General features: G+C 40.7%; 1 protein-coding gene across 1 annotated transcript in view; it reads left to right on the top strand.

Annotated features, from left to right (window-relative positions):
* Positions 1-835: 835 nt before the first annotated feature.
* The window catches only part of LOC104279201 (TBC1 domain family member 8B-like), a gene marked incomplete at its 5' end in the record, with an annotated part of 21,224 nt that continues 341 nt past the window's right edge, over positions 836-21,718 (top strand). The window contains 16 exon segments of the mRNA XM_009876400.1: positions 836-1,043; positions 2,599-2,766; positions 4,114-4,263; positions 8,165-8,315; positions 9,686-9,900; positions 10,348-10,465; positions 11,340-11,625; positions 13,272-13,401; positions 16,758-16,856; positions 18,031-18,099; positions 18,310-18,550; positions 19,461-19,526; positions 19,834-19,917; positions 20,795-20,851; positions 21,163-21,260; positions 21,629-21,718. The exon segment at positions 21,629-21,718 is cut by the window's right edge and continues 18 nt beyond it. Coding sequence (XP_009874702.1) covers positions 836-1,043; positions 2,599-2,766; positions 4,114-4,263; positions 8,165-8,315; positions 9,686-9,900; positions 10,348-10,465; positions 11,340-11,625; positions 13,272-13,401; positions 16,758-16,856; positions 18,031-18,099; positions 18,310-18,550; positions 19,461-19,526; positions 19,834-19,917; positions 20,795-20,851; positions 21,163-21,260; positions 21,629-21,718 — 2,230 coding nt within the window.

Below are 21,718 nucleotides of genomic sequence, written 5' to 3'. Positions count from 1 at the left end.
AATTCTCACTCAGGTTTTGATCTTAGGGCTACAGCTTTTTACTGTGCAAAGTAAACAGAAAAAGCAAGTCTCTTGTTAGATAAACTCAGAAAAAGGAACTAAATCTTTGTTCGAAAATGTTACCTATCTGCAAATTGGAAGTTATTATAAAGCATTTTTTTTCTAATAATTGTTCCTGTGTAAAGCTCTATGCACCTATGATTTAAGAAAGAAAAAAACCCGGAACTCTTTAGTTTTATAGTACCTTGATAATAAAACATATATGATGTTGTACTTCCTGGGTAGGTGATACTTCAGTTTGGCAGTGATGCTGGAGAGGGGCATTGCTCTCCAACCAAACCATCATCGCTGGCTGCCGTTGTCTGTGAAGAATTAGCCCATGGCAGATGTTTCTAACACGTACTACTTTTCTGGCTAGTTGACCCTCTGTCAAGCCAAAACTTGTTTTAGATTTAAAGGAACTATTCTGATGAGTGGGGAAACGGAGCATATTAGGCTGTTAGCGTGTTTTTCTGTGCTCCCTGTAGGCCCTGATTCAGCCGAGTGCCTTCACGTGTCAGAACGTGCTTGGATCTGTTCCTGTTCAGTGAAGTATTTAAATATGTGGTTAAGCAGGTGCTAGTAGAAAGGTGCTGTCCTGCCCTTTGTCACCTCTTCAAGCGAAACATTGAACCCTCCAGATCAACCCTAAGATTATTATGGGAGACCATGAGGTTTTACTGTCTTATCTCAATTTTAATTTTTGTATTTGTAAAGACATTTTAAACTTATTTATTTTTTCTTTTCTCTCTCCTATCCTGTTTTTTTTGCTTTTTTTTTTGTCCTTTTAATCTAGAGGCCTAGAGAGCCGTGCCCACAGTGAGCAGTTTAGTGCGTTCTTCAGGCTACCCAAAGAAGAGACCTTGAAGGAAGTTCATGAGTGCTTCCTGTGGGTTCCTTTCAGTCATTACAACACCCACGGGAAAATGTGCATTTCAGAAAACTACATCTGCTTTGCTAGCCAGGATGGCAGCCTCTGCAGTGTCATCATTCCATTAAGAGAGGTAATGCAAACTACAAGTCAGAGCCAGTTATACCAGAAGTTTTGCATTTGTGTAGTTCACTGTCAATTTTACAGATTTTAAGTAGAATCTGATTACTTCACATGACGTCATACATTTCCCACTACCTTGGATACTGCATGTGAGGATTCTGTTTGTAGTTTTACTTAACTGCTTTCATGCTTCAGCTTCATTCCCTGTATCCTCTTTCACTTTTCTGTTTACTCGTATTTCTGGTAAAGAATCCAAATGTTTTAATATTTTTCTTTTTTAAATCAAAAAGCTTATGCTTAATTCTTGAGATATTCTCAAGATGAAAAGTAAAGAATTGGAGAGGGTAGGTGATCTTGGGGATTGGTAATTGCTCTGCTGTGTTTCTTTCTTAGCTCAGTAGGGCAATTCTTTTTGCAGCAGTCGAGCAGCGCTCAAAACTCTAGAAAAATCCCTTGACAGCCATCAGTGAACAAGTGTTGGTGCCGTTACAGCCGATAGCCTTGACACACTGAATTGAACAAGGACCATATTCGGAATTCTATAGAGTACCATAGCTAGACTGTGGACTAGATTCTGGAAAAAAATTAACACCAAATACCCCCAAACCTTCATCCCTGTCGTGACTTTGTGTGATGTGGAGTATTGCCACATTTCAGTCTTACGGTGTGAAAAGTTTTTCATGAGCATCCAGACATATCTTACAGTAGCCTGAAAATTAATGAGGTTCTGGAACTGCTCTGCGTGCTCTGTGCAAACTGACGTTAAGACATCCGATGTGAACTGAGCTAATTCCAGCAATACATTTCATGTTCCCTGCCCAGATGAAGGAATTTATTTGATTGTCTCTAAATAGTCCTGAAAACAATCAAGACTTCCATAACCTGTGAAAAACAAGAAAAGGCTGTTAAAGGAGCTGACTCCAAATGTATTCTTGTGGGTTCTCAGGTCCTCACCATTTGTTCTGCAGTTACTTTTTTTCGGTGGTCTTTCATTCTTTAGCTGTAGAAGCATCAGCAATGGCAGGCAGTGTAGCTAGTCATGATTGTCTCACTTGTACTTGCGTTGTTAAAGTGTATTAACTGCTCTACTCTGTAACTGTTCCATCATGGCAATTAAAATCAGCTCTAGCTGTGATGTTATGACAGCTGTCTTCGGAAGGGTATTCCCAGTGGAAATTCATCCTTGTGAAACTTATTTCATTTACTTACTTACTTGCAAAAGCCATGTTTTGTCTGCTTTTGGATGGTAAGAAAAAACGATACAGCTTCAGCAGGTGGAAGGAGGCAGGATTTTCAGATAAGCTCAGCACTCACAGCTGGGAAAACCTCAGAGATTTTCAGTGTTCTGTTGAAAATCTATCGCGTAATACTTAGGACCTTGTACTAAAATAGCTCCAGACCACTGAGCTTTACAGTCATGAATTTGATACTTGCATTAACTAACTCTCCTTGTGTTGTGTTTCGTTCTATTGTGTCACGTCCACACGTATTTTCAACAAGTTTTTCTCTTTTAGAAATAAGCTGGTAAAATCTATTGCTGAATTTATATATCCTTGCCTCCGTAGGTCACAGGTGTGGATAAGGCAGATCCAGCCACTAGGGGAGTCAACATTAGTACCAAAGGAAAAACGGCTTTTCGTTTCACGGAGATTAGAGATTTCGAACAGCTTGTGGCGAAGCTCAGGATGAAATGCAATGCCACTTCAAGTCCACAACACATCATAACCACAGAGGTAACTGCTCTGCTACTTCTGATTTCCTAGTACCTGTTCCTAGGAATAAGGTTTTGTAGTCTCACAAAGAGTTTACGTATTGTTGTCAGTGTTTTGCTGTGTAATGCAATACATGTATATTTAATCCTGTATCTAGATGCAAGATGGGTAGTGTTGTCTGCTGTAACTCTAGATTTGAAGCTGAAGTTGTCTAAATATGTCTTTTTTTTTTTCTCTTTGAAAAATCATGTTCCCATCTCCTGCCTTAAGACCCTCCACATTAAAATAAGTCCACCAGTCAGCCGTAAAATTATGCGTAGCCGTGTCAGTTTTTGCTAGCTGACTGTTTGACTCAGAAAGTTGATGGAATGATTGTAAGGTTTTTTTCTAAACGTGCAGAAATCTGTATGTGTAGTTTCATGCATGAGAAATAAGAAAGCAATTACAAAACATCCCTAACAAGCATTACTTATAGTTGCTGTATCTCTACCCTGAAGATTTTTCCCTGAAAAAAATTGAAGTAGAATGAGCTGGAATAGCCTCTGAAGTGACACTTTGAAGAGTGAAGAAGTGTACAGATAATGCCTTTTGGTAGAAAATAATTGGTGTATCAGGAAAATCTCTACCTTGAGGTTTTGATTCTGGAGAGTTAAAAGGCAAAAAATGAGTAATAAATGCCAGGTAGCTTGACATGAGCAGAAATGCTCAGCTGATAAGGGAACAACACAGCCCGGGGAGACCTGAGTGATAAGGTCTACTGCTCAAGGACATTCCCTTTTAGAAAATTTTGAGTTATATCTGCATTATTTTGACATGCCATGCTAAGTCATGCACCTCTGGTTTTAAGGGGTGGAAAAATAAGTAACTCTGTGCCCGTATAAAAGGGAATATGTCGAACAGTGGTGCTACTGTGAATGCATTCTGGTTTATGTTCTTTTACGTTGTTTTCCACCAGGTTTTTAAAAACAATCTGGGTTGTAATGCTGATTTTTAATGCTCTCAGCGTTCCTGTATAATTCAGTATATGGGTCCATTTAAATAAATGTTTTTCTTTTAACTTCAGTGATGATGGGAGATCAGTCCTCCCTATCTGTTACAGTTCTCATTGTGATTATTTGTCCCTTCATAATTAAGTTTTTGTCTGCAGAAAGAGGATTTTTTTTTTTTTACAAGTGCAGCCTCCTGAAGGCCCAGCTGTGCAGAGCAGAGATTGCTGTTTTTCGTTTATTTTGGAAGTCTGTGTCTGACACGTGTAATTTAATATAATAACCAATGATGGTCTAGAAGTAAAACAGTTTCTGGTATCGGTGTTGCTTCTTGAAGGACTGTTTGGCATTTATAGCTACCGTTGTTGCCTTTTTTCCCAAGGTTGCAGCTAGTTCTGGCTCTGACAGTCCAAAGGATTTTCACGCGGGACCATCAACGATGGGTCAGAGAGATAACAGCAAAACGGTCGGTACAGAAGCCCTAATGACTGTCTACCATCCTCAGGATGCTGAGAATCTAGACTCTAAAATGGTAAGCGATAAAACGGCCAACCAACAGTTTTTGGAATCTAATTGGAAAGGACTGGAGTATATTCAAAATGTGTTCCAGGCAGGCTGCTGATTTCCTCGGGGACTTTGCCAATATTCTTTCATCTGCTTTTTCTGTATTTGGAGTCCACAGGGTGCTTCTTCATGGCTCTGTTCGATTTTCTGCTCATCTTCTTTAATAATGATGTGCCTTATCTTCACGGAGCTAATTCCTCCTGCTCTTCTACCCCTCAGGGAAGAGTTGGCTGTTTGTTCTGTGATAGCGAACACGTTTTGTATCTGTCTGAATTGTCAAGATATGAAGTCTTACAAACTCTTCGGGGGCAAAGAAAATGTGACCAAGAAATTGACTTAATTTCATCCTTGCGTTGTTCTTTTGCATTTCTGTCCAAGGACATTATAGGTCGGGAGAGGTCCTCCTGCCCCTCTGCTCTGCCCTGGTGAGGCCACATCTGGAATATTGTGTCCAGTTCTGGGCCTCTCAGCTCAAGAGAGACAGGGAACTGCTGGAGAGAGTCCAGCACAGCCACAGAGATGATGGAGGGAGTGGAACATCTCCCTGGTGAGGAAAGGCTGAAGGAGCTGGGTCTCTTTAGCTTGGGGAAGAGGAGGCTGAGGGTTGATCTCATAAAGGTTTATAAACACATCAAGGGGGAGTGTCAGGAGGACAGTGCCAGGCTCTTTTCAGTGATGTCCAATGACAGGACAAGGGGCAATGGGTACAAGCTGGAACATAAGAGGTTCCACAAAAACATTAGGAAAAACTTTTTCCCTGTGAGGGTGACAGAGCCCTGGCACAGGCTGCCCAGGGAGGTTGTGGAGTCTCCCCTGGAGACATTTAAAACCCACCTCGACGTGTTCCTGTGTGACCTGCTCTGGGTGACCCTGCTCTGGCAGGGGGGTTGGACTCGATGATCTTTTGAGGTCCCTTCCAACTCCTGACATTCTGTGATTCTGTGATAATGCTCTGGAGAAGATTTAATTGTTTTTGCAGTAGGACATCCTAATTTTACTTCTTTGTAGTGTGTGCCAGAAGGCAAAAACGTTGTATTTTTAAATTAAATCTTTCAGCAGAGCTCAGTGAATTAAGATACGGAATTTTTAATATTATAAATATTGGAAAATAAACACCCTTTGGGCAGGAGAAAGTAATTTGGAATATTACGTTCTACTTTTTGTAGTATGTTGGACAGAAGTATAGTATGTTGGACAAAACCTACTGTTCCTTTCAGCCTTTAATTGCTTTAACAATGTTAAATCTTACTGCTGCATGCACAGAAAATGCAGTGGCAGTGTTCTCCCTGTCTCAGCCCTGGAGCCTTGGAGCACCTGATCATGAGTTGCTTTGCTTTAGAGAAGTTGAATTGTGTTTTAGATACATAATCAATAATTTATTAGTAATCTTGTGCTTCACAAAGGATCCATTTCACAGTTTCTACTATCTCCACCTCCTTCTACTCTGCAGGTAAAATGCCTGTAATTTCAGTTTTATCTGAACAGCGAGTTTTTGCCAGTTTTCATTTTGTGAAGCAGGTTTTACTTACATGTTTAGTTCACCATTTTCTTCTATGTTAACAGCAATTGCTTGTTTGTAGAAACATTCTATCTGCTTGATAAATATTTGATTAAATGTAAAACCTATATGGGCATAAATGCTTTCAGCTATTAGTTCCCCTCCTTAATCCAATTAGACTTCATTCTCCTGTGAATTCTCCTGGTCATTGATTCTCTCCTAGTGCTGTTTGGAGCTCATGTAAATAAACCGAGGAAAGTCTGAGAAACAGTGGGAGAATCACAGATGTCATGCCATCCCTCTGTGTGCTTTCACTATTTGTAGCCGTTCTGTTCCAAATCTGTCAACTAATGTAATGGAACAAAGCATGATGAATCAACAAAAAGGAAGCCACTTGTGTTGCTTGGCGAGTTTCTGTGGGATGTTATTTCGTCTGTAACAGAGTTAGTACGTTTTTATTGCTGTTAGCAAAGAACAGTTCACAGACGTGTTGAAATATGTTAATTTATCAGAGTAATTAAGCAGGTGTCTGTGACGGTGACTTTGCAAATAATCACTTGCTTGACTTCATTGCACCATCATGGCCAAATATTCTTTTCTCATTGTTTGTTAGAGCTCCACATTAGCACAGAGAAACCTGCCACCACGCGTAAGCTACCTTCTCTTCCCCCTGTTTTTCCTTGTATTTTCTACTGCCTCTGTTCAATTGCATCTTTGTTTCTTCTCCTATTGATTTACCCTTTACCAAGAAAATGTTATGCGGTTTATCACAAAGCAGCAACAAAAAATGCAATACTTTAAAATTGGCCCAAGTTACAATAAGCAGATTTGTTTGTATGCATGTATCATACAAATATGTATATTTACGTGAAAATAGCTGAAAAAATTCTTCCAAGAGGAAGTTTTTAATGTTGCCAAAAGGAATTGTATCAAATATTGAATTTTCTTATCTGTTACACTGGCAATACATTCTGGGAACACCGCAGGAGAAGTGTGGTGGCAGAATTTGTCTGCACCGGTGCACCTTGCACGGGTTAGCTGTCTCATTGCTTTGTCACTTGTCATTCACTGCCTTTAAATCCTTCATACGTTGTGATCCTTTGATAATTACATAACTTTTTGTTGATGGGGGGCCAAAGCTGCAAATCCAGTTTTGGGCTCCTCAATTCAGGAGGCAGGGACCTACTGGAGAGAGTCCAACGGAGAGCTATGAGGAGGGCCAAGGGACTTGAACATCTCTCCTGTGCCCCTGAGAGAACTGGGGCAGTTTAGTCTTGAAAAGAGAAGCCTGAGAGGGGACCTTATTAATGTATAGAAATACCCAAGGAGTGAGTGTCAAGAGGAAGGTGCCGGTCTCTTCTCAGTGGTGCCCAGTAATAGGACTAGCAATAATGGGTTTAAGCTAGAACATAGAAAGTTCTGCCTCAACATGAGGAGAAAGTTCTTTCCTGTGAGGCTGACAGAGCCCTGGCACAGGCTGCCCAGGGATGGTGTGGAATCTCCTTCTCTGGAGGCTTTCAAAATCCACCTGGACGTGTTCCTGTGTGGCTGCCCTGGAGGATCCTGCTCTGGCGGGGGGGTTGGACTAGAGGATCTCTAGAGGTCCCTTCCAAACCTGAACATTCTATGGTTCTATGAAATGGTTCAATCTAGAGGAAACAAGTAGGTTTATCTACCTATTGATTTTTTTTTTAAATAAATTTAGCAGAATAGTGAATAATAAAAACATAACGGATGGCGATAACTTCATTTAAAATGAAAATCCAACTTGCATACCGTTGCTGCTGTTTACATGTTGGAATCATTCTACAGTGGGAAGTAAGGGAAAGGTTGAATTTAACAGAGCCTTGGAAAAGGTGGAAGGGAGTGCTTGTTTGTTGTCTTAATATAGCAACAAGGGGCCTTCAAGTGAAGGTAGAAGGCGGCGGGTTTGTCTGTTCAGAAAGCAATTTGCAAGCAAAAATCTGCTGTGTGTTGTCAGATTCAGAGAGATTGCCTCTGCTGAAGAGGTGCTTGTTGTTGCTGGAGGAGGGAGGAGGATTTTGCAGATGTTTGCTTGACCTTGCTGTCCTGTGGCACTTGCTGTTGGTTTCTGTCAGGTGGGGTTCTGGATTAGGTTTAGCTTTTGTCTGGTCTGGTATAGACCTTCTTGTAACATAGGAGATTGTGTTGTATGCCAAACTTACATCATGCACAGGATAGATTTTGCCCTGATTTGCATCAGCATCCATTTCATGTATCAACATGGGTGCCAGGGCTGTCGTTTCCACTTGGTATGAATATACCTGAGAACAGAATTTGGTTCTGCTTTCTGAAACCTGAGCAAAAGCATCCAGTATACTTAATGCTTGTTGTCTTCTGCTTTTCCTAGCTGAAAGAAAAAATGAAAGAGCAGTCCTGGAACATCCTCTTTGTTGAACGGGGACATGGTGTCAGTATGTTTCGAACGAAGAAGACTCGAGACCTGGTTGTAAGAGGGATCCCGGAGGCATTAAGAGGAGAGCTCTGGCTACTCTTCTCAGGTATTGCATCGCAAGTAGAGTTGATTCATTTTGTGGACTGCACTGTATGGATGTTCTAGTTACTGAGTGAACGTAGTTGAACAAAAAGTGCTCTTACCTCTGGCAATTTATCCAAAGATTTCTGAAGAAAGACACTTCAAAATGATGAGCAGGATAGTTTTGTCTGTTACTTAGTTTTGGTTTGATCCAAACTAAACTTGCATCTGCTTCTTCTATGACAAACGCAACTGAAGAATAACAGTAAGAATACATGCTGTTCCAGGAGACAAACGATTTTTGGCAAAGGCTCTTTACTTGCTAAAAAGAAAAACACGTTTGTGGGCCTGTGTTTCAGTTATTTTGATTTAAACTTTCTGAGAGGATAGCATTACCAGACATACACAAAAAAAATGTTGTCCTGGTAGAGAATTTGGCCCCAGTTCTCAGCAGCCCTTTGCTATGTGCTGTTGCTTGGTTTAAAGAGTGAGATGTATGGGAATCGTGGACTTTCTTACACTTATGGAGTCTCTTGCCGAAGCTCTGAGTGGTTTTTTTGTGGCTTTCTTGTGTGGAACACACCTGTGTCAGAGCCCTTAACTTCAGGAAATGGAGGCCCAGGGAATTAAGACGCTGCTTTATAACACCTCTCTGTGTTTTCCCATTCACTGAAACACTTAGAAAAGCAGTAGCTGCTGATTTGGTCAGGATCATACGGGAAGCCTGTGTCAGATGCGGAAGATGAGCTGCAGATTTTGTGGAGCCCCCAAGACCTCATCTGTTAGCTCTTCCCCTGTGCAGAGCTTTCTGCTGTTTCAGAGGATCTGTTTGTGATAACAGCTGCATTTTATACTCTTCATGCAGCCTACTGTTCTTTTTGAGGATGTGTGAACATGGATTTGTCTTTGCTAGTGTTGCTTGAGCATTTAGATAGGCATTTATGCTTCTCTTACTAGACAAATATCTCTGACTTGGAAAGTGTTGACATAAAAGTTATGAAACTAATGAGGTAGATATCAATCCTTTGCCTGGTTTTTCTAATGTGTTCCCAACTCTACAAATAGAAAGGCATTGTATTTGTCAGAAAAAAGGGCAAATTTGTAGTTGAAAGGAAGTTTCTCCCCAGCAATGAAACAAAACAGTAAGTCAGAATCGAATTTATAATGGAAAGTGACCTAGATTTCCTCCAAGCCTTATTTTGTTTTGCTGTTCTGTTTTCATTTTCGAGTAATTCCATTAATTTCAGTAGAATTACTCTGATACATTACTGCAGTAACGTCTGGAGATTCATGAGATACCTCAATAGTCACCCAGTATTTTTACATAAATTGCAGACAATCGTGTAGATGCTTTACTGTTCCCCTCTAATCCTGTGTGATACGATGTATTGGCAGGTGCTGTGAATGATATGGCGTCCAACCCTGGTTATTACACGGAGCTCGTGGAAAAGTCTTTAGGAACGTGCACTTTAGCTACTGATGAAATTGAACGAGATCTGCGTCGCTCCTTACCTGAGCATCCTGCCTTTCAAAGTGACACAGGAATTTCTGCACTCAGGAGAGTTCTTACGGCTTATGCATACAGGAATCCCCAGATTGGATATTGTCAGGTACAGCAGCTTTGAGACTCTTCGTGCTGGTTGTGTAAATATTAGCTCACGATGGCAGTGTAGTGGCACACTGTAAAATCAGTCACATAAATACATAACGGTATCTTGCTCAGTGGTTCACTTACTTTGCTTATTTCATCCCCCTGTGTAACATGAGTGTCTACATTGTACTAGAATTTTTGGTAAGTGCTGTCATAACCACTTCGTATACACCTTTGCCTTCTTACTGAACTTCTACCACTTAAAAATATTTTTATGTGGTATAAATACTATTCTCTGTATTTAATAATATAGAGATAAAAGTCTTGTACTGGGTACAGCTGTAGGTTTTCCTAGCGCTCTAAAAACATGCTGTAAAGCGCTGTCAGAAAAACAGATTTTAACAAATGACAACATCTTTCACCATCCTTCCTCATAAATCCTTCTTTTCCTGTTCCAATGTTGCAGGCAATGAATATTTTGACATCAGTACTCCTGCTGTACGCTAAAGAGGAGGAAGCATTCTGGCTTTTGGTTGCTGTGTGCGAAAGGATGCTACCGGATTATTTCAATCGTCGAATCATTGGTAACCTCTGTCTGTCTTTTTATCTGTCTAGAATTGAATGTAAATGATTATTCATTAAGTGCAAATGTAAGGAGTGAGCTGCAGGCTGAACAGCAGCCTTGCCATTGGCAAAAGAATTGGCCAGCCTCCGTAAGGATCTGTTCAGGCTAGCCGTGTGGGTATGAGAAATAGGTGCAGATCAGACGTGTCTTCACTTACCCATCTGAGGGAATTAAGATGGCCATGGTCACAGTTAAGGACAAGCCTCTTTTCTCCCCTCTCAGTTATGTGGTGCAGTCAATGAGAGAAACTTGCCTTTGATTCAGCGTTGCGAAGTAGAAAATGGCAGTTGCAGAGGATGTCCCAAGACTACTCCTTAAGCAGGAGTGGATATGAATTTCAGATATTGTAATTACTCCAGACATAACTACTTAGGAAATAGTCAATTAGACTATTATACTGTTCCTTTGGAATTATAACTGCAGTTCATGCTATTTATTTGAAACTCAGCTTAAATAAAGTAAAAATAATTACTCCAGGTCCAGACGTAGTCTTTGATCTCATACTCAGTACGTGCGGGTGCACACACTAGAAGAAAACTGGATGTGAAGGTTCTAATTGCAGAGAGGGTAGGTCGGCTGTGAGGAGAATCGTTGGGAGTAGCCACGCACCCACAGAAGCACCTCCCAGCACGCAGCGACGCTCTGGGCCCATCCCTAGAGTCCATAGCTTCCAGCACGGAGTGGAGCCACTGGTTCCTTGCATCTAGGCCTGTGGTTGCTTTTACAGCAAAGTTGCATTAGGGCAGAGGCTTTATTTCTGGCCGGTGCTTTCAGAAAAGTATGTTTCTCTGTATTAAGATTCGGGTGGTGGTTTTGTTATCCTTTCCCTGCAGGTGCCTTGGTAGATCAGGCAGTGTTTGAGGAGCTCATCAGGGTTCATCTGCCTCAGTTGACAGACCACATGACGGACATGACTTTTTTCTCCTCGGTCTCTCTCTCCTGGTTCCTTACCCTTTTTATCAGTGTGCTGCCTATTGAAAGTGCAGTCAATGTGGTGGACTGTTTCTTCTATGATGGAATAAAGGCAGTCTTGCAGCTGGGTCTTGCAGTGCTGGAATACAACATGGAGAAGTTGCTGACTTGTAAAGATGACGCGGAAGCGGTCACTGTTCTCAACAGGTATCAGTGTACCTTATTATTACAGGCTATGTAGTAGCAACTATAATTTCAAATAGCAAATAGTCATTCTGGGGCAGCTGAGTAGACGTCTGGCCAAGACTTCCAAAGGCTTCGGAGAAATTAAATGTTCATCTCGGGCCGAAGTTCTGGAAGAGGTGGCTGGAAAGTGTGCCTGGCTTCTCAGAAAATCCCATCCTCCATTCAAGTTCTTCTAAAACCATTGCCATTTTGTACATTTTGCAGTAATGTGTGTTTTGCCTGGAATTTATTTTGCATATAGAAGGTGACTTTCCGTAGTGATAAGGTAGTCTAAGACTGGACCACATGGTTCAGGCACCAGCTTACTGACAATATGTTCTACAGCTCAGTTCTTGGAGTTCAAGCTACTGGCTCCTCTACTGCTCATGGTTTAAAATAGAAGCAAGACAAAAAAAATGTGATGAGGTCAAATCAGATGCCTGTTCTATATTAGCACTTGAACAGTAAATTCAAATATGCAACATAAAGTGCATTTGTATGCTGATACACTGCAAGCAAAACTTGCGGTTTTTCCTTTGCTGCCTACCTAAATTCTTTGTCACTGCTGTGATTGTGTATCATGGAGCATTAAAAAAGCAAAATGACTGTGCTATGGGAGTCACCAAGTTATGTCTTTTAAGAACTGATAATAAGATTTTTCCTTCTAGTGAAACTTTTAAATGTTGCATATTTGAATAAAGTAAGAGCTACAGAATTAATGAGAAAAATGTAATTTTTATTATAAGTGACCATGCAGCCTGGTATTTTTTGTAAAACCTAGCTGTACTCTTTTAAATGTGAAACACTTGAAAAAAACTAACAGAAATAGCACATTCACCCAGTTTAAATATATTAAAATTTAAAATCCAAAAGTGCGGTGAAATTTTAAGTTTGACCTTAACCAGGCAAGCTGCTGATTCCACGTGACGCCGCAGATTTTGTTGATTGTTACGAACGCCTTTTGAACTCTTGCCTTTTCAACATTTTATCTGGCTGTAACACTTCTGTGGCACAGTTAATCCAGCCTGCAGCATGTCGCTATATTCAGTAGTTTGCCTCTCCTCAAGAAAAAAGAAGCCATCAGACCCTAGATAGGTGCTCCTGGGTGCTGGCAAAGGAATTGGCGAGCCTCCCTAGTGGATCTGCTTAGGCTCATTGTGTGGGTACGATGGATGGGTGCAGGTCAGGCGTGCCTTGGCTTATGCATCTGAGGGAATTAAGATTGCCTTGGTGGCAGTTACGGACAAGCCTCTCTTCCCTTCTCTGAGTTACCTTGTACACCTTTATGAGATGGATTGGTGGAGAACCGGGGAATGCTGGGCGGAAGGGACTTTGGCACACTTCCCACACAAAAGAGGATTCCTGCCAGCGCTAGATCACATCAGCCATGTTATTGTCAAGCTGAGTCTTAAGAACTCCCAAGACTAGAAGCTCCATAACCTTTTCTGGGTAGCCAGTCCCCATGTTTGTGTATCTTTATTACTATTACAGCGTATTTGTGCTACTCACGCTGATATTCTTTGCTGTTTCCCGTTCTCTGCGCATTTTGTCTTCAGTAGGTGCTGATGTTACCGTTTCGTCGTGATAAACTGGTTCCTGCTTACTTCTTGTGTGTTTGCTTTGTGCAGATTTTTTGACAGTGTCACTAACAAAGACAGTCCTTTGCCTCCAGCTGTGCAGCAGGGCTCCAACCTCAGCGATGCGAAGAGCGACCACCCAAAAGTGGACATTACTGATTTGATCAGAGAGTCAAATGAAGTACGTGTCCTTGGGGGTATGTTTTCACATCCCGTGCCGTGTTTACAGTGCATGGGCTACCTTAAAAGTGGTGCGGCTGCGTTGTACAAACTAGAAGAGAAAATCTGTCTGCATGGGTAGAAATTGGGCTCTCTATTTTGTTGAGCCTCACTGCAAACCTTACGGGTGATGGGATGGGTTTGGTTTTGCGTTGCTTTGATTTTTAACTGCCTGGAATGTGCTTGCTAGGCTGTCCTGAGTGGAGTTCCCTAGGTTCATCACAGGCCATGCATTGCCATCCCTCCTTCACTGGCTTAGTATTTCAGCTAAGGGACAAGATGCAACAGAAATGGCCCTTGCATTTACTAGTTTGAGAGCGATTACTGCAGATTGCAGGTAGTGGTAGCGTTTGACCTAACAACCCGTGCAGGAAACCTGTTCAGAGATGTGCTGAGTGAGGAAGACCAATTACAATCTTTTAACACTTTATTTTAATTTGCAAGTTTGATTTCTGCAGTGTCTAGCTTTGCAGCTCTGCATTGGGGAGAAAATAGGTCAGGCTTCTCATTTTCCTTTAGTCCTCAGAGATTCGTGAGGCATTTCCTTCCCTGGCCTGATTTGTAACAGGGCATTAATGCATTTGTAGCTAGGTTTCTGCTCAGCCCACCTGAAGTGAAAAGCAATCTGGGAGAAAAGATATGTTCACTTTTTTTTTTTCTTTCTATTAGCTATTTCTTTTATCTATATGATCCTTCCCCTCCTTCTCGATTCTTAGTTGTGTGTTTCTAGTGAAAGGTTCACAATACATCTCTCTGGGAAAAATGTCCTGGCTTAGACTCAGAAAAGAACAACTAATTGTAACTTATATAGTTTAGGAGTCCTTTGATTTTGACTGAAAAGAAGGCATTACCTTTACTGGGTGAGCAAAAACAAGAATCAGAAATTCAAGTTTTCTTGAAGTGTCTTTATAGCATTGGGCTCATCACAGAAAAGGTCTGTGCTTCTGCTGTCAGTATTGTTTCACAAGAACATTATATTGAAGAATCATGTTTGTAAAGTGTTGTAAGATTCTTCTAGGAAGAGTTGTAGACTATTATGGTCTGTCTTGTCTTGGTGAGACCTCACAGTGACGATGAGCACTTGCAGAATAAAGAACAGAGATGGTACACAGCGAAGTGCTGTATGTTGCATTCTGAATTGGAAGCTGAAACTTTCACAGAGGTGAAATTATTACTGAAAGACAAAGCAAAAGAAACTCCCTTTCGTCTTCCCCCGCCTTTGCAGGCAGGTGGCTGGTCTGAAGCAATAGTTAATGAGTTGGCTTTTGAATGTTGATTTGGGCAAATCCTTGAACCTGAATCTCCTGCTTCCAAGGTGACAGCCCTGTTCCTAGACCCGTATCCCCTCTTCTATCTCATAGCCCCTTTTTTGGATGTAAACTTTTCAGTTGAAACTGAATTTCTTCAATGCTGGTAGATGTTTGAGAGCTGCTGATACAAAGCGAGAGTCAATTTCCTGCTTCCCGTTTTGACCAGACAGTTAATTTCAACACAGTTCTGTTCTGGTGAAGGGTTTTATTTTTGTATTGCTATGGAAAAAAAAATAAAACAAATGTCGAAATGGAATGATTGCTGCAATGGCGGAGTTGTCATTCTGCAGATAGGTTTGGTTACAGGTCATGAATAAGTGAGCGGAGATGTTCTCTGTGATACTGTCACTTTGCATGGGTGTTCACAAGATAAAAGAGATTAAGTGAAAAGATGCAGAGTTGAATTTTAAAATGATGTTCAGTTTCATGCCTTTATGACTCAGGCACAAACATAATACTCGTTCTTTGGCAGTCTAATCAGGTATGAAGAAGTCATATTTACCTAGTGAAGAGAAGATCCTGTAACATTTTATCATATCGCACTAATTCAGAGTTAGATTATATATCTTGTATTCTTACTGAGGCCATTGCACAATATCAGTGCCCAGAAGCCAGAGCAGTGAATGAGTTATGATTCAGAGATGCAATTTCTCTCTGCTTCCTCTTTGTCCAAGTCAGAAGTATGCTGGCAGTGGTCTTCACAGCAACACAGAAATACAGTTCTGGAAGAGGGGACATCCAGTGCAGCTCCTTGTCCAGCATACACCCAGATCTTCCTTGAAAAATACCTGAAGTTGTTAAAACTCTTCAACAGACGAGATTCTGCAGAAAATGTAGCCCATTGTAGGGCTTTTCTGCCCTTGTCAGAAAATATAATCATACCCAGTATAGTTCCTCTTAGATGCTCGTAAAACTCCACTGAGGATCGTCAGTGGCAGTTTTCTCTGCAATTCCTTGGGGCAGCAGCCCTGTATGAGGTGCTTGGTGTTATCACCCTTCCAACTCTGATTTTTAATTTTTCTAAATTAACATGGCCAGTTTCTCTAACCTTTCCTCTAAGCTTACGTCCTTAGACTCTTTATGACTTTGTTGCAGTTTTTTGTATCTTGTTTGAAGTGCTTTCCTGAAAACAGGAACAAAAATCACTGCAGGAAAATTTCTAGAAGTCCTGCCTAGTTCAGTTGTTTATCACTCATTTGGTCTCAAAGTTTGCTGTTAGAACCAGTTGTGCACATGGTATGTGGTGAGTGTGTTTAGGCTGTGTCTTCCTGGTTGCATGTGATGATGAAGAGTGTTAAAACCTTTATAGAAATAAAGCTGTAGCCTACCTGCTGTTTCAGCTCAGCACACTAGACTGAGTTCCTCATAGGAGGAAATTAAATTGATTTGATGTGATCTTGATAAAGAACGTTGGCTTATTTTATTTTATTTTATCTGTTTCTGTTTGGATTTTAGTTGTTTAATAATTTGTTTCATGATTTCTCTGGGAATTTTTCAATAGTTTTTGGCTACTATCCCACTTTTCTTTAAAGCTACATGTGTTTATTCTACTCCAATGCTCAGACGCATTCCCTGTCCTTGAGAAATTCCAGCAGTAGCTGGAAACGGTTCAGAAATTACTTTGGCTAATTTCTAAAGTTCACAAGAGTGAATTTCATGCCCTGACAACATACACATCTTAGACTTTGCTACCTTGCTGTAGTCGTTGCCATGTCTTAGCAGAGTTGGACACAGAGCCAACACACGATAAAATCCTTCTTTTGTCTTCCCACACAGTGAACTGCTCCGGTCTCTTCTTTCTCCATCGCTCCTGGAAACACCTGCCCTCTTAAAAGTTGCACTGTTTAGGAGAATGGTAGTGCTCTAATAAATGATTTTTTGCTCAGAGTTTCTGGGATCTGCCTTTGTATCCATACCTGTATTGTTCTTAGATGCAAGAAAGACAAAAGTATCTGCTTAGGTGTGTCCAGCAACAGTTGATTTCACAGAACGGTGCTTTTCCCCTTAGAGATACGGCGATATTCGGTATGAGGATGTTGAGAGCATGCGCTGCAGGAACAGGCTGTATGTGATTCAGACGCTAGAAGCTACGACCAAGCAGAATGTGGTGAGTGACTCGGATCCAGCTGATAAAATTCATTCCGTTTTGGAAAATTTTGAGAAGATTTTCCAGGGGCCATTTTCCAGGGCCAGATATGTAATTTTATATGCTGAAATCCCTCTTGCCTGCAGGCTGTCTGTTAACTGAGGTTTGGCCTGTGACGTTTTCAGTCTGTGAATCACAGCGTGACCTTCTGGTCTCATTACAAGAAACATCATCGCGGACAACTTCGAAAAGCTGGCACGTCTCTGACACTTTGCAGTGATTGGAACAGGCTGACCTATATTTCCATCTGCTGCTGTTAAATTGTTGATGCATTTCTTTTAGAGGCATAGAGTGCTGCAAAATGTCCACGGTGCTACAGTATAATTAAAAACTGCATTTTTACTCTGGGAAGCAACACCAAGAGCCACTGAAGAGATTGTTGTACTGCATCAACAAGAGTTGCTTTTTGTCTGTCGTGTGTGTGGATGTCCCGTAACACGTGTGGGGTGTGGTAGCTCTTCAACTGCCAATAGCATCCTTTAAGTTCAGACTCCTGAATGAAAGTGGACATTGCGAGGGGTTTCCTTTGTCCTTTAATTTCAGGGGCTCATTTCCAATAACTGATGGTTAAATACTGGTCTGTTTAACAAGCAGTGTGGTAGATGTGGCTTGTAGCAACTGACACTAAATGCTGTTGCTTGTCTTAAGATTAAAACTGTTGTATTTCACTCTACAAAACATACTTATTGTAAAGATGGAACCTGACCTTCTAGCTAACTTTGTTTCAAAAAGCTTTAAACAGTTTGATTGGTTTTTTTAATTTAAAAAATGAGGATTCACCTTCACTTTTGAGAGCTGAACATGCATTTGCTCGTTATAAAGGAAGCTGTATGTTATATATTTATAAATAATTGGACTTCATCTCCTGGGTTTCATAGTTCAGACTCCATGTATGCAAGCAGTGTGACTAGCTTTAAGCTCCACTTTTTGGAGTGAAATTATTTCTTTTAGTCCATACTCTTCTGACTGCTTTTAAAAAGAAGTTCTGTTCTTACCCCTAGTTGTAACATGCCAAAACCTGGAATATTCAAACAATATCTTTTAATGTAAGGTTAAGTCTCCCATAACTTTATTGCACAGGCTTATTTGAAAGAGGGAAGACTCATTAATTAATTTTTTTGTAATTTTGTTTCAGCTACGTGTTGTATCCCAGGATGTAAAATTTAGTCCTAGTGATCTTGAAGAGCTTTATGATTTATTCAAGGTAATGTCCCATTTTCCTCACTTACCAAACATTCGTCTTAATGGTGGACTGTGTTACAGGTGTGAAACAGTTTTAACAATTAAGGTAAAAACTAGATTCAGCATATGTTTTACATGTCAGCTTTAAATCAAATTGCATAGTTAACTTCCCACATTCTTCACTCAGAGAGAGTCATTTCAGAAAATCTAACGTTCTGTGTTTCCTTTGCAGAAGGAGCACTTTCTTTCCTGTTACTGGAATGTGAATAGTCCCGTCTTGCAACATCACGATGCCAGCCTGCCCTATCTCGACCAGTATCGGATCGACTGCCAGCAGTTCAGGGTTCTCTTTCATCTCCTGAGCCCCTGGTCACACTGTGCAAACAGAGACTCGCTCGCATTGTGGACGTTCAGACTGATGGATGAGAGCTCCAATTGCCTTATAAACTTCAAACAATTTGCCTGTGTTCTTGGTACGAGAACGACGCCTGTAGGTAGCACATTCACAGGGGAGCTCCATCCTGGGAGTAGTCCTGGAGTCTGCCACCTTCTTCACACTACATATAGAGCCTAAGAAGAGTTGCCTGTTAACTTAGAGTCAAATAGTCTGATTTTAGTTGTATGACATTAGATACAAACACTTTTTAAATGGCAAGCCAAATGCTCAAAGTGTATTTACAAGTTTGAGAGTGGGAGCTGTGCTATTTAGGGGTTGATGAAGGCTTTAAGTTAAGGAACTGTGCTCTCATTTTCTTGCCTCTGTTTCACCATGGTGTGTCATAACACACAAGGCTTTACAAACCAGTAACTTTCCTGAGATGTTCCTCCTTTGGACAATAATCTCTTATTTGAGATTAAATTTAAATATGGCTTTACCATCAGAATATCAGAAAATTAGGAACTGGTATGATCTCATTGCACAGTCTGTTTGGTTGATGATAAATGCTTCCTCATACTAAGCCATTTCATACACAGATTGTTGCAATGATCAGTGCCTGATATCTCTGGGGAACTGAAAGTTTTCTTGCCTTACTACTCTGTTCCTTTCGCCTTGTTTTCAAAGTGGTATTGTTCAGGAAACAAAAATTTAAGGGAAAATGCTGAGAACACATCAATGCACACATCAATGCTATATTTCTTTGGTGCTGTGGTGTCATTTTAGCAAGTCATAGACATCATTAGTGTTCTTTGCTTGGTGTAGGCAAACCCCAGACCCAGTTGCAGGTGATACTGCCTTCCTTAAGTTTCATCCCTAGTTATACTCCATGTAAGGTAGGACATTTGTCCAGTTCTCACCTCCCTGGGTTGTATTTGTTTAACTTAAGAGGGTGTTCTGAAGTTTGGTCCAGTTGAACAGACTGTCTTGCCTCTTCCCTCTAACAGATACCATGTATAATGGAAGCTTCACAGACAAACTCAAGCTTCTTTTTAAGTTACACATCCCTCCAGGTAAGTGAGAGCCAGTGCCATTTTGGGAGGGCTGTTCCGGGCTTTTATCATCTTTACATGGGTTTTTTTTCTTCAGTTTTATTTTTCTTCCTGTTGTCACCAGGACTGGCTACAGTACAGTCTGATAGCTGTAGTGCAGATGTGCATTTCTTGCAGAGAAATGTATCCTTTGGAAAGGACTTAAACTGCTCCAACATAATTTCTTTTCAAAGGGACCGTTTGTCTGTATAAAGCTTTTGGGTTTTATCACTGCTTTGGTAATGCTTGGGAGCCCCAAAATTTATTTAATTTAATTTATTTATTGCAGCTTTTACTGAAGTGGAATCTCTAAGCCCTGCCAAAGGTGGTGGCCTTTCAAAAGAAGAGCTGATCCACTTCAGCCAACTCAGTGGTAAGCTCCAGGTTTTGCCTGCAGAATATTAGGAGTCTGTTATCTTGTGGTGAAAAATGGAGAGCTGTCTTCTGAAAACTAGTAAATCCAGTAAATCATATCACTGTTAACAAGAATCCTCTGCAAAGATCTTCTGTAGACAGTTACATTTTCATAAAGTAGCACAGGATCTGTGGATGGCCAGTCTGATGATGCAATTCAAAGGCCATGGGTGTTTCTGTGAAAATAAGGAAGTGTGGTCAGCATTTCTCAGCATAAGAGATGACCTGTTGCAGTGGCTGTCAAAGTGATTTCACTTTTGCATTCAAGGCATAAAGGGACCTGCCTCAAGAAATAAAATATCCAAGTCTGTTATTATTTTGAGGCACACAGGCAAGTGTTTCAAAATTATTTGCTTCCACTTGAAACCAAGTAAGCTGAAAAAAGCTCTGTTGGGTAGAAGTTTATGGAGTTGATAAAATATTTTGTTTGGAAAGCTGTGCATTTTTACTTCTTTGGAAGACAGATCCTTTTCGTTTCCTAAAAACTATTCAAAAATACCTTATCTATAATACATGGGAACTGTTTTTTACTGCTGTTCGAGACATGAGCCGTGAGCGTTATGAAGATTATTTGGTTGATATAACTGACTGCAGTTTCTTTTGTGATCTCCAGCCTCATGGTGGCTTCAGTTTTTATAGAAAGTATACAGATCTTACCATGAAAGTATACAAATCTTACCATGTGGTTTCTTCTTTGTGTACTGTGTGTTGAGAATGTAGGGGTCAGTGAGTGTCTTGCTCATTGAGGAAGGAATTTTTCATAAGAGGAAATGAATCTTTGGTCCGTCTTTCTCAAATAAATAATTTTTTCTTCTTTTTCTCCTCCTAAACTGTAGTTTCATCTGTTGCAGATAGTTCTAAAGGTGACTCTTTGAAGAGCAGCCCAGAAAAAGGTAAAAAATCCTGGAAATGTTTTGTTACTTTGTCTTTTGAGGGAGCAGAGCTGGAAAAGTGTGTGGTAACAAAATACACTGAGTAATGTCATACCTAGCGTAGTGCTAATATTATATCCACTTTTATAAGTTTAGTCCGAGGGGCAAGAGCATAATGTGAACTCTCATCCTGTTTAGTTCTTGGCCCCACCACTCTGTTGAGAAGGGATGACATTGAAGATGCCAGTTCTTTTACTCATCATCCCTCATGGAAAGTGCTTAGTTCTTGTTTGCTCACTTTTTAAAATTTTTTTTTTCTTTTTGTTAAGTAGGGAAGGGGAAGGTTGATATTCAGGCATATCTGAAACAGTGGCAAGATGAACTTCTTAAAAAAGAAGAAAACATTAAGGAATTGCCACGAATGAATCAGGTAAACTGAGTCTTATTTAAGTCTGTTCTTGACTGCTGCTTATCCTTTAAGTTCTGTCAGTAGTTTTCTAAAGGATTTGTTAGGATGCTTTAAGTTTCAGACCTTGACATTAATCATTAGGCGAGGCTGTGGTGTTTTTTTAAACTGCTATAACCTATTTTAACTTTTTTAAACTGCTGTAAGCTCATGAAGAGAAGGACTTTGGACACACTTAAGTTTATCAGGGCTGGTCCATGCCCATATTTTTATTAGAGCAGTTGTACCAGGTGCCTCCCAGCAGCTGTCGCTGGCCTGAGATCACAGTGTGCAGTGCGACAGGACAGTTGTGCTGCTGCTCTCTGAATAGTCTCCTCTGTATCTCTCTGTAGTCTCAGTTCATCCAGTTCTCAAAGACTCTGTACAACCTGTTCCATGGGGATCCTGAGGAGGAACTGTTATATCGGGCTATAGCGGTGGTA

The sequence above is a fragment of the Apaloderma vittatum genome, unplaced genomic scaffold (assembly GCF_000703405.1).
Source record: "Apaloderma vittatum isolate BGI_N311 unplaced genomic scaffold, ASM70340v1 scaffold16319, whole genome shotgun sequence".
Classification (NCBI taxonomy): Eukaryota; Metazoa; Chordata; class Aves; order Trogoniformes; family Trogonidae; genus Apaloderma; species Apaloderma vittatum.
This window is presented reverse-complemented; position numbering and strand designations above follow the sequence as displayed.